This window comes from Etheostoma cragini, chromosome 7 (assembly GCF_013103735.1).
Source record: "Etheostoma cragini isolate CJK2018 chromosome 7, CSU_Ecrag_1.0, whole genome shotgun sequence".
In the NCBI taxonomy this organism is placed as follows: domain Eukaryota; kingdom Metazoa; phylum Chordata; class Actinopteri; order Perciformes; family Percidae; genus Etheostoma; species Etheostoma cragini.
The window spans coordinates 17763798-17778552 of record NC_048413.1 but is presented as its reverse complement, the minus strand read 5'-3'; the positions used below and the strand labels follow the sequence as shown (position 1 = coordinate 17778552).

At 40.0% G+C, this 14755-nt stretch overlaps 2 protein-coding genes across 12 annotated transcripts in view; one reads left to right on the top strand and one right to left on the bottom strand.

The window, feature by feature from the left end:
• The window catches only part of si:dkey-178k16.1 (band 4.1-like protein 1), a 36785-nt gene extending 31826 nt beyond the window's left edge, over positions 1-4959 (top strand). For all 10 annotated transcript variants that reach the window (XM_034877818.1, XM_034877817.1, XM_034877816.1 and 7 more), the window contains 6 exons: positions 363-584; positions 679-738; positions 970-1059; positions 1227-1307; positions 1935-2051; positions 2166-4959. In XM_034877818.1, coding sequence (XP_034733709.1) covers positions 363-584; positions 679-738; positions 970-1059; positions 1227-1307; positions 1935-2051; positions 2166-2171 — 576 coding nt within the window. In that variant the 3' untranslated portion in view covers positions 2172-4959. The remainder of the gene's footprint in view (positions 1-362; positions 585-678; positions 739-969; positions 1060-1226; positions 1308-1934; positions 2052-2165) is intronic.
• The window catches only part of cntn3a.1 (contactin 3a, tandem duplicate 1), a 90457-nt gene that overhangs the window by 6504 nt on the left and 69198 nt on the right, over positions 1-14755 (bottom strand). The window contains exons 15-23 of one of the 2 annotated variants that reach the window (XR_004657403.1): positions 14070-14228; positions 13720-13869; positions 12465-12535; positions 11824-12058; positions 10812-10927; positions 10347-10533; positions 9262-9374; positions 8242-8410; positions 6834-7550 (exon numbers count right to left, since the gene is read on the bottom strand). Coding sequence is in view for 1 of the 2 variants with exons in the window: in XM_034877824.1 (XP_034733715.1) it covers positions 7459-7550; positions 8242-8410; positions 9262-9374; positions 10347-10533; positions 10812-10927; positions 11824-12058; positions 12465-12535; positions 13720-13869; positions 14070-14228 (1292 nt within the window). In the remaining variant the exon portion in view is untranslated. Of the gene's footprint in view, positions 1-6164; positions 7551-8241; positions 8411-9261; positions 9375-10346; positions 10534-10811; positions 10928-11823; positions 12059-12464; positions 12536-13719; positions 13870-14069; positions 14229-14755 lie in introns of those variants that run through there. The other variant, XM_034877824.1, reaches the window with a different exon arrangement.

The window sequence follows — 14755 nt, the reverse complement described above, 5'->3', positions numbered from 1 at the left end:
AGTAGTGGTGTGATCACACCTCGATTTTGTCACACATTCTAATGTGTTTTTCTGTGTCTGCTTTATGATTTGAATTGTCAAAAAGCTGTACAAGATAAAGTCACGCTTCTGATGTGTTGAAATCAAGAAAAGAAAAGGACACAGTAAGGGCTGTAATGAAACGTGTTTTGAGTTGAACGCTCTTCATCGAGCAGCACTGAAGGGTAATGAAGAAAGACCCTTCATCTTTCCTCCTCTGTTTTGTCCTTTTATCTGTGTGTTACAGTACATTCAAGTCAGCAAAGAGCTTTACATCAATTCAATTTAGGTCTTTTAGTATGTGTTAAAACTAAAACTCGTTTCATCATTTTGACTCACTTAAGCCTGTAGTGCCCAAAAAACCAAAGAGGTCAGTGCCGGTGTCGTCATCAGTGGACAGAGAGCAGTCGCACAGAGAAGCCAGTCGCGTCTCTGGCGTCCCAGTGCTGAGCAGGGAGGCCAGTGATGTCATGCCTACACCGACGGTGAGGAAGACGGACGTCAAGACTGAGACTCAGCCCAATGGGTCAGAGGTTACGACCACCATCCTGGAGTTCACAGATCAGGTCAGTTTCATATTTAAGTAAAAAATATTGTAAAATAAAAATGAACAAAAGTATTACTACCTACAAATGACACAATAATTTGCCTGTGTTTCAGGATCACGGTATCACGGGCCTGAGTGAAGTTTCTTACTCTACAAGGCAGAGTGTTTCCCCTGTGAGTGCAAACAGAGGAACCTCTCCATTTTTAACTTGACCTGCAGCACACTCCTTCTTGCTCTCTTGTGTTTAAACCTACTTACTGTACAAAAAACACAAAGACCTGGATTTATGAATATGTGCCTGACTTGATGTCCTCAAATATGACTTATAATCTGTAATGATTTGTACATATACAGTACATGTGTGTTTACAGTATTTGCTAATCATCAGCTGTTTGCTTTCTCAGGTGCATATGAGCAGTCTTGCAAGAGAGGCGTCAGGGTCGCCCATCCTCGTTACTGAGAATGTTACCTCGGCAACCACTCACGTCACCAAGGTGAGGAAGCTCAAGTTGAATTAACAAAGCGCACAATTTCATGTATAATTATGATAAAGTGGGTTCTGCAACATTAGGAGGTGCAGCTCATATCTTCTGTCTGAATACAGTTAGATGTGGGCTCTACTTCTGAAGGCTATAAAAAGACAATCCATTGTGCGTTTCAGACAGTGAAAGGAGGATACTCAGAGACCAGGATCGAGAAGAGGATCATAATCACAGGAGACGACGATGTTGATCAGGAACAGGTGATCTGAAATGAACTGTGGATGAAAAGTCAAGTCAAAAGAACCCTGTGCTGTGCATGGTAGTTACGGGTTGTTGGCTTGGGGTGTTGTAGTTTTGGGAAATGTGTAGTTGCTAGATCTGGGAGAATAAATGAACTATGCAAATAAAATTAACCTTTATATAGTTGGGCTTCAACTAACAAATACTGTCATTATCAATAATCTGGCGATTCTTGTTTTAGATTTATTGTTAATCTGTAAATTAAAAAAAGAGTTGTGGAAAGAACTTCAATTGCAATCCAATATCTAATAATAAATACTAATATATATTTATATTACTATATATTTATATTACTATGATATATGAGAAAGAAAAGCAGCAAATCCTCACATTTGAGAGGTTGGAACTAGACCATGTATTTTTATACAGTACATACACATATTACACATACTATTTTTGCCTGAAAAAATGAGGTCTATTTGCAAACATAAAAATAAGAGTCTCAACTTGTAATTATCATTCTTTTATATTATTAAATGGGAACTGGAATTCATACTTTAGCTATAAAACACTGAAATCAACTAAAATCTTTAAAATGTTATATTTGTTCCTGTGATTTATTTGGTAGTTCCCTCTTTTCTTCACAGGCTCTGGCTATTGCAATACAGGAAGCCAAGCAGCAGCATCCAGACATGCAGGTGACCAAGGCAGTTGTTGTCAGGGAAACAGAATCATCCACTGAGGATCGACACGGGGCATCAGAGGTACGGCTGCCATGTTGACTTCAAGCAATCATATCTGGCCAGGATTTAGCCCACAACCCCTACTTTGAGATTAAGGGATTTAGGGTTGACTATCTCTTCTTTCTTTACCTGCAGTCCTGATTTCCTGAGACAAGATCGCCCCCCTTTGGACCGAAAGTGTCAGTGCCAGACCTGAAATAGCCATCCACCATCCCTACTGAGAGACTACTGCCAGTGGTGCTCAAATGGAGCCTTTCGTTCACGTTCACACACACAAACACAGACAGAAAAAGCTGAAACAAGACTCTTTTGACATTCTTTTATTTTTATTCAAACATTTCACTATTCAAATCATTCATGTTCAGCAGAGTGATTTGGCTGGCTACAAAAAAAAACTTTAACACGCATGGTACTTGATTGGTGGACAATATGCCACCAGAATTCCAAACATCTGGAACAACTAAAGAGAAACAATCCGAATCCAACTAAATTCCCTGCAAACCTCTCAAGCCTCTGTATTCAAGCCACTTGCTTAAGTATTCCTCAAACGTCTAAGGGAGTCTGTGCACTCATTCACACTGTGGAATGACCCAAGGCCATGTGGGTACCCGTCTCACGCAGAAAGTATCATTTGTAAAATGGAAAAGAAAGGGTCATGCACCTAGGAGTGTCGTTTACGTGTCTGTGCTGCTGTACTGAAAAGCAAGAAATCATTAGATCCCTGCTGTGTGTTAAAAAAACTGCTGTAAAAACCTACTGTGTGTGTGTGTGTGTGTGTGCTTACATGTAATAAGTAAATTAATCCAATACATCTAGCTCCAATACTGTTAGAGGATCCAGTGAAGCAGGGTTTAGCAAGAGCAGAGCAAATCCTGCTTTTAGTTTTCACTCTTGCATAGCCTGTCTAATGAACAAATGAGCTTTGTCCCACCCCCTTCACATTGACTGATGAGGAATCTCTGAGCAGAACGGATCATGTAGAGCCAACAAGGTCCTCTGGTGGTGCTCGTTCAATTTTTCGAAGCTTGTCTGATCACTATACTTCCCTCTATCTGTCTCGCCTGAAAGATTTGACTTCTGTAAAATGTATTTGACCATGGTGTGTCAGTTGCTGCATCATGATGGACTTTGATCCATGGACTGTTAGAGAATGGACTGTGTATGTGTCTGGATATTAGGAGCTGCGAACACACAGTGTACCTGTCGTATTTATTCAAATGGTGGTGATGTAGTTTCTGAGCATGCTGGTGTTTCAGAATCAGCCCAGTTTCCTTTCCCAGCCTTTAGATATGCTTTCAGAATCCAGCTGCATATAATACCACTTGTGTAGTCAGTACTTAGAGTAGACTCACACCCTTGTTCAAGTCACAGAATGGGCTGCTGCATCAGTACAACTAGTATTTGAGATAATGTTTGCATGATAATTTCTTGCATTATTAGACTGTAATTAAATAATATGAATATTAACTCTAGGACAGATGGCTCGTGATGATCAAGATATAAAGGCTGTATTTACTTTTGTAAGTATTCATAATTTGAAGTCGAATCTGAGGTCTGACAAGTAAAACAAACAAAAAAAACAAAGGAAATTCAGCTTCCTTATGAGAAATTAAGAGTATTTATCAGAAATATCAAGCACACCTTACACTTCTTTTGGTAATCCCAAGATGCAATGACAGCACAGTGGCTCCAGTTTCATCTCCTTTAAGCCACTGGTAGTGTTCTTACATTTTGCTTTACTTTTAATTGAACCCCCCTTTACAGAAAAATGAAGTAGGCCTGTCATGCCTACATTCAGTTGTGGTAACTGATATTTTCTCATGGCTTTTTTATTGTACAACACATTCTGTTTATCTTTTACCACTATTTGCAGAAATGGTATTATGCATCACAGCCCTTCCATTACTCTTTTAAGCAAAGAACAGTGTTATAAATAAAATAGACCGTAGGAGCAGAATCTTTGGAATTGTAGTCTTGTGGGATTTGGTACATGAATGTTGGTGGGATGCCAAAGGCACGTGCTGTAGTGTGCTCATTAAGGTAGCAGTCAAATTGTACAAACTCTGATTTTCTATGAAAATATTTGTATGAACAAGCTACTTTTGATTACAGAGGTGCAAGAAAGTCAAATGCATAAACTTTAAATGGCAAGGGTTACCTTTAATTATGGTGTCTTTAACTTTACCTGGAAAATACCTGTCCTTCTTGCAAAAGGCACATGTTTCATAATAAGCCATACATGCAGCAGCAAATTCATTCAATTGAGAAAACATTATGTCAGGTTTATGAGGGTTTTACTGAGGTATACCTTTGGCTTTCAGACACTGAACTTCTCCTGTCAACATTCACATGTGTAGTGTTATTCCCATTGTATTTCATATTTTGGTTCCAAATCCTCTAAAGTGATGATCAATTATGCATCTGGTGAAGAAAAAAACAATGCAGCCATGCATTTTGTGTACTGTATGTTTGATGCCGTTTGGTGGATTGTGAAGATGTAAAGTAGTTAATTGACATGGGCATGAAGTACACTAGGGGGCACCAGTTACCAAAAAGAAGAGCGCTTTGCAAAAACATTGAGCATACCCAGCTGAAAGCCTTCTCGCCGTTCTTCTCTAAGAGGCAAAATGATCCAAATCACCCTTGGATCAAACCTTCCTCTTTCCAGAAAAGGCCAGTCCGTGGAAGCCTGACAAGTACCAGACCAATTCATCAGAGACACTTGGCTGTGGCACCTGGTGTTGACATCTGATAGGACGACCTCCGGCTGACACTTTAGCCTAGCTCTCTCCTCTCTAGAGCCCTCCTCCTCCTCAGCAGCATCATCTCCTTTGCTCCGCTGCTCTCCATTGCTTGGTGCCGTGTCTTTGCTATACATTGTACTTGCAGTCATTTGAAATGAATAAAGAACAGAGAAAAAGAGAACAAGGTGAGAAGGGAATCTTTCTGTTTGACCCCTTTCACATCAGCTGTTTGTCTTATTATAGCTGCTGTATACTTGTCCAGTAGGCCCTTAAATGTACTGCAGCTACTGTAGTTGTCAAGCATGAAAAGTTAATGCTGAATACATATTTGTTATATTTCTAGGTTTTTCTGTACCAAGTGCATTTGGTTTCAGGGTTGTTAAAGAAAAGCAATGTATTTATACACTAAAGCTGTCAAGTGTATTATGCAATTTTTGCTCAACTGCAGTTTTGCTGAATTTAAAGTGTTTGCAAGCCGCAGTTAAGATGCTGTAGTCATTTCTCAGCTAAGAGAAAAAATTTGAATCATACAGATGTATACACAATCTGTATTTAAAAATAACATAAACAATATTTTAATGATGTGTAAAGATCACTAGATCAAACACATCCCAAGGATACAACAAATAACTCACAGTTTACAGGTACAGATGTGCAGATATTGATTGCACTTATGAACATCTGTTCTCAAATTATCGATCGGGACCAGCCATGTAGGTAGAACAGGTGTTAAGACACAGTGTGGCCCCAAGCACAGAAATACATTTTCAACCAAAGGTCCTGAAGGGTTTAAAATTTACATTCTGAAATTGTCATGTCCTGATCTTTAATTGAACGGAATACTGAAGCATGACCTTAAGTGTGCACTTCATCCAAGAAACCCCATACTTCACAAAGGATTGAATCAGTTATTGTGAAGAGAAATGGGCTGAAACACAGGTCTGGAATACAGCTACAGGATATAATTGGTTAAAGTCGGGACTGCAAAGTTTCAAGTGTTTTTGCACCCCAAACTGAATGCTTTAACAATATCTTCCACATGTAGTTATGTAACTATTATTTGCTTAAGATTGCACTTTGTTGACCTATTATCACAATTATTTAAACCAAATCAGACCATGTAATGTAAGTTTAAGTTATTGAGGTTTAGGTGCAGTAATACAAACTGAAAGTGAGTATACTTTATGTAGTTTCATGTTCATTTTCTGCTTCAACTGTAACCCCTTTTTAAAGTGTGACCTGTAGGTCAAATGAATGAAACTGAGTTTATTCTTATGTTAATGACTACTTGCTGTGTGCTAGTCAGACCATAAGAACTTTATATCACCTAGCATGGCCTGATGAGGTACGGCTTTTCTGCCTTTTTTGGCCTCTTGCAACATCAAATAAATGAGGAAAATGGCATTAGGTTTATTAAAAGCAGGTTGATCCATTCAGACATCCTTAGCAACACAGTAAAGTACACTGACCAATCCCATGCCAAACAGCAGCTGACAGTAAAGTACCACCCCTACTTTGTAATAAGCTATGATAGAAAAGTCAGTAATTACTGCCACTTGTACTGTATTACAATGCTCATTATGAAAGACATAGGAGAAAGGCATGTTTCTGGCCCAAAGAATATGATCTAAAGAGTAACAAATGTGAAGAATCCATACAGCGTACAGAAAGGTCAGTTATTCATAAATTACAGTATGAGTGAGCTGAAATAAAATTTGGATAAACAAAGGACAAAAAATAAAACTCTTGAATAATAACAACATGGATAATAATCATAAGACTTAAGGCTCATTTGGGACCTGAGGATTTCATACATACAGTGTACAACAATGTGGCTCAGCAGGCCTTTGTTACACACTTATAATGGGTGAGGGAGGAAGGTAAGACATCAATTAATCAAAACAAGTCTGCTGTTTACAACGGAAGCCATATAGAGGGTGTACACACTGCATTTTTTCACAATGATACAACAGGTGGAACTGAACCTTGTTGGCTCAATACCTTTGGTTAAAGTCAGTTTCATGGCAACTCATGAGGTTTCGATGTAATGTGGAGTAACATAAAAGCATGGCAAAATTACAAAGGTCCCAAATGGTTGGTTTGTCATCAAGCAATGAGGCTTAGCTTGGCAGGGATGAGAGTTGGTTTTTCTTCTTAGACAGTGCAGCAGGTTTCCCAAAGTGAAGAGGGAAAACAATTTTAAAATATGACTTCACTCACATTACAATGAGTTATATAAGGTCTCCTTCATCCCAAGATCTAATCCCAGCATCCATGAAAGGTCCAGAGGTACATACAATATCCGTTTAACCAAACCTGCGCGGTCTCACAGAAAATACATTGTGCATCACACACCACTGGGCCTTCAAGCTTAAAACCATATGAGAACATCCACTGGTCAGAAGGGAGCAAAGAAAGAAACATCTTCAAAGAGACTGCTGTTGAGTCACGGTGTCCTTTCACTTCCAGAAAAGCAACTACTGAAAAAGCCAGTTCCTTTCAACTCCTTTTAAAAGGTGGAGGGAAAAAAATCCTCACAAAGAGATCTTTGTAGAAAAAAGAAGAGAAAAGACACAGTAAAGGAGGGAGCAGGTGGAAATGTGGCTGTCAGTCTCTTGTTGTCTCTGACCAGCTGTTTCTCTTCTTAATAAGCAACTGTAGTGCCTGGTGGATGCAGATGTTTGTCATAGTACAGTCCTGGCTGTGAGGATTAATGCTGCAAGGTTGACCAAGGGAAATGAAGAAGACTCTGGGGCTGCTCCCGTGGCTATGAAGCCTGAAATACACAAACAAATCAAATTAACTTTAACTATGGCAGCAAAAAATACAGCCAATGATAAAATGCATTCAGCTATGAAGAACTACAGGGTGGTGTGAGTACATAACTATGTCACTAGATGGCACTGGTACGCTGTGCTCAATTATGTCTTTCAAAGAACTAGACTGCAAACATTGGGTTGAAAGGAAAAATACACCTTTAAAGAACCAGCAACTGCCAATATTATTTGCATGTCTGAACCCATTTAGTTTAATGATACATATTTCTCAATCGGTGAATAGGAGACTGTATTTATACAGCTAAGACAACTGTAAACACAATGTTCATTAGCTTCAAAGAGAAAAGGCTTATGGAAGACTTACTATTTTGCACCAACATTTAATAGGGAAAGAATACCTCATAGAAGAGCCAGAGATACATATTTATCAGTCTGAAAACCATAATGCAGTGCAGCCACAGAACATTGTTGTGTTTGCAGTGCACACTCAGCCATTGATCTCTCAATTTAGGGAGAGGTAGACAAAAGAAGTTGAAGAGGAGTGGAAGCTAAATAATTCCTCATATGCCAAAATCACCAGTGAATGGGTGTTTGCAGATAGATTTGCATGGGACTCAAAACAGGCTCAACTGAATGCATCTGTTTTTGCAGTGTTGTCTCACAAACAAAGACAGACATTTTCTGTCTCACCTGCTATCTTTGGGATGGTAATCTGGCGGCTGCTGCTGCCTTCCCCTCCCTCACTGAAGGGTTTAATCTGGATAACGTAGTCCTGGTTGACCGGCAGTGACAACTCCAAGGAGGTGGTGTTGGTCTCCACCACACTGGGACGGCTGTTTTTGTCCTGGCTGTACATCACCTGCAGGAAGCAAAAAAAGTAAAGATGATGAAGCCACTCCAGATTCAATGCATCAGTATGAATGGTTTTAAGGTGTCCTTGTTGATGCATTGACAAGACAATCGGAGTTGTAGTTTGTGTTTCTTTCAGACAGCTGTGTGAGATGCAATGCGTTGCCTCTGAAACTAACAAGGATGAATCTTACTGTAGATATCTGCACGTGCCTGGGGTGGACCAGAAGAGAGGGTGCAGCACAGATAAGGGGAATGTAGACGTAGGAGGCTGCAAATTAATGTCTGACCTTTATTTTTTAGATTGATAAGCCTAATGGCACAACAGAAGGATTCATAACCTGAAATGCAATATCATTAAAATAACTATTATGCGTACAAGGCTGCTACAACAAGTCAAAGGCCACCATCTGGGAAGATAACAATCAATCTACTGGTAACAGGTATACATGTCCTACAATGACCCCACTTTTAAGAAACAATCAGAAATGATGTAGCTGAAGGTAATAGGGTGCATGTGTTGTCGTGATCGGGGGATTGTTTTTTTATATTTTAAAGGGGCTAGGGATTTGTGGAGAATTTAATATTAAATGAATACACATCACACCTTCATTACTTCAGTTTGAAATAGTTAGAACATGGCTGGCTGCCGTTCCAAATGTAAATGCAGTAACTCTACTGTGAGCAGTTTAATTTAGCTTCGTTACTTAGTTAGCAAAATATGTGAATTCATAAATAAACCCAAGTCAATGGAGCAAACATTCTCTTTTATGTTAAAATCTATAAAAACATTCACTCATCAGAGCTCTTGCCATTCTAGTTCAAGCACTCTGTAGAGGTGAAACACTCTCCACTCCTTACCTTATATCCTGTGACTTCTGACTCATTCTCCAGAGCATGCACTTGGTCCCACCTCAGGATGACCTTGGAGTTGGAAGTGTCCCACATGATTTTGACCGGGGCTTGACTGGGTGCTGGAGGAGGACGAGAAGAGTGGGAGGAGGACGAGAAGAGTGGGAGGAGGAGGGGAAGAGGAGGGAGAAAAACAACAAGCCATACGGTCAATGAACAGTAAAGTCAAGAACCAACTCAGCATGAAGGAGATTTCTCATTATCAGTTTATCATCCCGCTGTTAGGAGTGAGCAGAGACTCTAGGAGTATGTGTGTAAGAGTGAGTGTACAGCAGTTGGTGAGGGGGTGGTTGGGGAGAGTGAAGAAGACAGATGTGAGTGTGTAACATATATATTAAAACTGTGAAAATAATGTACATTATTAACATATATGAACATAAGGTGCTGCTCATCTGTCAGATCACTGTGACATCTTTAAACACTAGTGGCTCCATGGAGAACTATTTTGATGAGTGGGCCCGTTTTGTTTAAATCTCATGCTCTGCAAGCACGAACACAAGGACGCACATGTACTGTATGTATATGTTAATTGACAAGCAGGTGACATATAGGAAAGAAAGAGTGAAACAATACAAAGAGAATTTAACTAACGTTTATGGGAAATCTCTCAGCAGGAAACATCTCATCATTTTCCAGCAAGACCTGCATGTTAAATTGCACAGTGCCACCGTAGATTAAACTGCAATTTACATCAAAGATTTGCCATGTCTATCAAGTGCTACTTGATGTCCCTCAATTTCACACTATCCTTTTTAGTAAGACTCCAAATGTGGGGATTGAGAGGGCTTATGATATGCAACAAGGGTCCCCCGGTCGGGAGTTAAACCTCGGGAGTTCTAGCTACTGCGGGTAAACTGGGGGATCCTCCACATGGTACCTTTGAGGTGCACTTGCGAGGGGAATATTCCCTACTTTCACTCTAATTGTTGAAACATTATTGCTGAAATGAAATACATATCAAAGGACCACGCACCATTAGCGAGAAGGAAAAACAACACAGGAAAAGCATGCACAAAAAAAGACACAGTCCTTACGTGGTTTCTTGGTTGTGACATTGACTATGATGCTCTGTGGACCCACTCCAGCACTGTTATAGGCCCGCAGAGACATGTGATATGTGCTTCTGCCCTCCAGATCTCTGATGAGTACTGACGTTTTATTCCCTACTGTCCTGATCACACTGGCTGTGTCCTGTTTAGTCCTCTCACCCCAGTACTGCAACTACAACCACAAAACAAATACACCGATTATACTTTATAAGCTTACATCTGATTTGTAACGTAATAGTTCCATCTGTAACTGCACTATTGTGGGCATTAATCCCGGAGGTCTTCATCATGCTCATCATACACTGCCAGTTTGCTTCATGAATGAATAATTATATAGACACTAATACAAAAAGGTCATCACACTGTTATCCAAGATATAATAGCACTAGCTGTTGGCACTGTCCACTACATTTGTATGACTCCTATTGTGTGGGCATGTGTAGGTTTGACCTCGTAGCCCAAGATGCGTCTGCGGTTGTTGCTCCAGGCCAGCGGCTTCCAGGTGACCTCTACCTCGGATGCTGACACACTCTTTGCCCTCAGCCTCCCTGGAGCTCTGCTGGGCTCTGAAGCACACAGGACAGTCAGGACACGGATGGAGTAACAGATTCACTACACCCACGTATACCGAATGAGTTATCAAATCTACTCTAGCTACATCCAATTTATCCACATAACTGTGTGAGGAGGATTGAGTGCTCCAACATTAAGTCCTGGATAGTCCACTGAATACAATGTTACAGCCCCTGAAAATTTGTGGCCAAATCTGAACTATTTCTCTGTTACATTAACTATTCAAGAATAAATGTGCAACAACTTAAATTTTGCTAAAAAAAACAAAACACTGTTATCATTAAGAGTTAAGCCGTCACAAACTTATCTGATCCACCTCATCAAACTGTGTGGGTGTGGTTCGATCAGGGTTAGATTCACAGTGCTCATCAGCAGCAAACAACCAAACAACTGTCACCAAATTGCTTTGCCAAATTCATCTTATTCCATTTGAGCCCAGCCCGCGCAAACCAGTGAGAAGAGCTCAGACAAAAAAAAAACAATGAGAAAAAATTATTATTTTATATATATATTTTTTTAATTATTAAATTATTTCTTTCATTCTTGGCAGAAATGTTTTGCTTTCATGTACTGTATGACCACATCAATCTAGGTGAGAAAAAGTGTTCTCAGCCTTTCAAGGTGTTTGGAAACAGGATTTTAGACTCAATCCACTTTCCAGTGTCCACTTTCAATGACAGTTATTTGACATTGACAAGTGTGTGCTTGTTAGTCTACTTATTCATGCACAGCATTGTGGCACTGGGTGTTTATAAAAAACTGAAATCATGACAAAAAGAGGTAAAAATAAGACTTCATTTCATAGGTGATCAATGGCACAGATCAAATGTTGTACTTTCCCAGAGTTAAGCTAACATGTACTTCGCTGTACAGTTGTAATAGAACACACCTTCCTCTGCTGAGAAGATGGTGGTCACTGGACTAAAAGGGCCTTCTCCTCTGTTGTTGTAAACCCCCACTTTGACTTGGTAAGGGGAGAAGGGAGGGATGCTCTCATTCTTGAAGACATATCTAGAGGCATCCGGGGACGTGACAGCAGCCTGCATCCAGCCCTGCGCCCCGAGTGGGCGGAAAGCCACCACATAGCCAAAGCCCGGACCGCTCTGCAGCTCCTCAGGAACAGGCTAAGGAGATATGAGTCAGAGGGATGACTCAAGATGACTGATTTAAAAGATATTAATACCTAAAAGTCATGCAGTTATGTTCGTATTAGAGCACCTAAGTGGAATTGTGCTGAGGGTGGTACTGTACTTGCAAGCGTTGCATGAACTTATTACTCCGTCTGACTAAGTGGTTTTAAACGGAGGACAAATAAAATGGAACTATCCAAAAAGAGCTATAGTCGTGCTTTATACTTCTTCAACTTCACATTAAAAGTAATTGGGAAGTTGAAAACATACAAACAGGTTTACATCATACATGTATGTGTTTTTAATTAAAACCATTACAATTGTGCATTTGAATGTAGCAAATGAATACAAATAAATTCACATGAATCATATGTATCATCATATGTGAATACAAATTTACCTCCCACGTGATGACCAGCTCTGAACGTCCTCCACCACCACCGTTCACTCTGGCCGGAGTCACCCTGGGAACTAACAGATCAACCACAGTGTTAGAAGTACCAGTTTGTATAATAAAGTATCTGTGATTGGAATTGACAATATGGAGTATTCTGTTGCTCACCATTATATTAGACGCATTACATTCAAGAGATAGAAGTACTGCACATGTCCAACAATTATACTTTAAAGAGTACTCCGCCTATTTAACATGGCACTGATCTAACACTGTCAGACTCAAGATTGATAAAAGGTCTATTTTATTCCATGCAGTCTTCTTCCTTGTCAAAACCTTTCACCTACATTACACACAATCCAACACGAATGCAGACAGTTCAGTCAGAAATTCAAGTGTGTACTGGCAGCTAATCTAGTCTCAAGCTGCTAGCCTCAAGCAGAGATGATGAGTGGGCTACAGATGTCTGGTAAGCTCACATATTTCTAACTCCACCTACAGATGTTTTTCCTATTCAAACTTCTAGTCTTCAGACCCAACCAACTCAAGTACATCACTTTTATACAATGCACTTGTGCAGTCGTACTCCACAAAACCTTAACTTTGATGTGCAGCACAGTGGATACGACTTCAAATCCAAACACATTAGAAGCCGTAAGCCCTGCATTCGTTTCGAGGGTCTTTTTAAAAGTTGGTTATTCTTAAACCATATATTGCTTGATGATTTTTTAGTTTATCCATATAAATGTATGTTAGAGTATATCTGATCTATGCATATGTTTATGTAGGTGCATGTACCTGCAGTTATACATAACAACTCTATATGTATGGTTACTTATACACACATTTGAGGTGGGTGTTTCCCTGGGAACATTTTAATTTAAAAAGATTTTAAGCCACTCCTTTGACACGATTTGGGTTGATGTTGGTTCTGAACCAACGATACCATATTTATTTATGTATTTTCTATGCGACTGTCATTTTAGGGACTTGTTTTTCCCTCTCTGCACACACTCACACACACGCACGCACACACAAACTGTCTGACTGAAGCTACCGGGCATCAACATATTTATTGTGTATTTCATCCGTTCATGTGTTGTGTGCCCCTGAGAAAAGCAGAGAATTCTTTAAAATTCACTGGTACAATACAGTTCTTTGAAGGGATCTAATTGCTGTCTCTTTAATAATGGGTATAATTTTTAAACAGATTGTGTATCTGTTGACAGCAGAGGAAATGTAAGGAGCTTCTGATACATACGCATTTCTTTGGTGCGGGCCTTTTTGGAGGGTTTGCTGGGCTCTCCTGTTCCTATGCTGTTGGTTGCCAGGACTCTGAACTCGTACTCCACCCAGGGACTCAAGTCAATGACAGTGGATGACAGCTGCTTTCCCATGAGCAGCTCTGGAACTGAGAAACACCACAGAAATAACCTTTCATCAAAACCCTGCAAGATGTGACACTGAAAGTTAGCCAAGCTGGTGATGTGTTATTTACCGTCCCATTCAAGTGTGGTGCTTGAAAAGGAGAACAGCCTCTCCCCCTCGCTCTTTTATCTACTAACACATTCATACGACCTACACTCAGACTGTCAGATGAAAGCAGCTTACCGGTGGTTACAGCTTGCCATCCCAAAGAGAAGGGCGTTCTGGCCTGGATGGTGTAGCTGATGATGGGGCTGTGGTTGTCCATCCCGGGTCCCCAGGACAGAGAAGCAGTGGTCTCTGTCATATCAGTTACCTGACAGTCCACAGGGGGGCCTGGGGGACCTGGAAGGATAATTAGTCACAGTTCACTCACACAGGATGATTTTTACTGTAGAGATTAATACAGACAAGAGGCAGAAGAATGGAGAGACTGAGTGGGTGGGCCATAATTAGAACAGATGAAACTGATTAGAGAGTCCAAACACAATGTTTGTTACACTAGTGGCAGCAAAGAACAAATTAATCAAAAAGAAAAATAACAACAATTTTATGTTTTCAGAAGTGCAGTTTATTGTACTCTAATTTAGGAAATAAAAAAGATCATCATAGGAAAGAAGAAAACACCTAATTATCTTCTGTTTGCTAAAATTCTGAAAACAAATTCTAAAACACTTGAACAAATGAAAGAATCTAAGGATATTGTAAGGGACATTCAAAAATCCGCAATTCCTGGAAATATGTTACCTGGACATATGCTACCTGTGACGGGTCAATGTAGACCAATGGGAACCACTGGGAGGGCAAAGTGGAATCTTAGAGGTATTGAGAAACTTTGTTTGTTTCGCTTTTTGCTTTGCTCATATTTACTA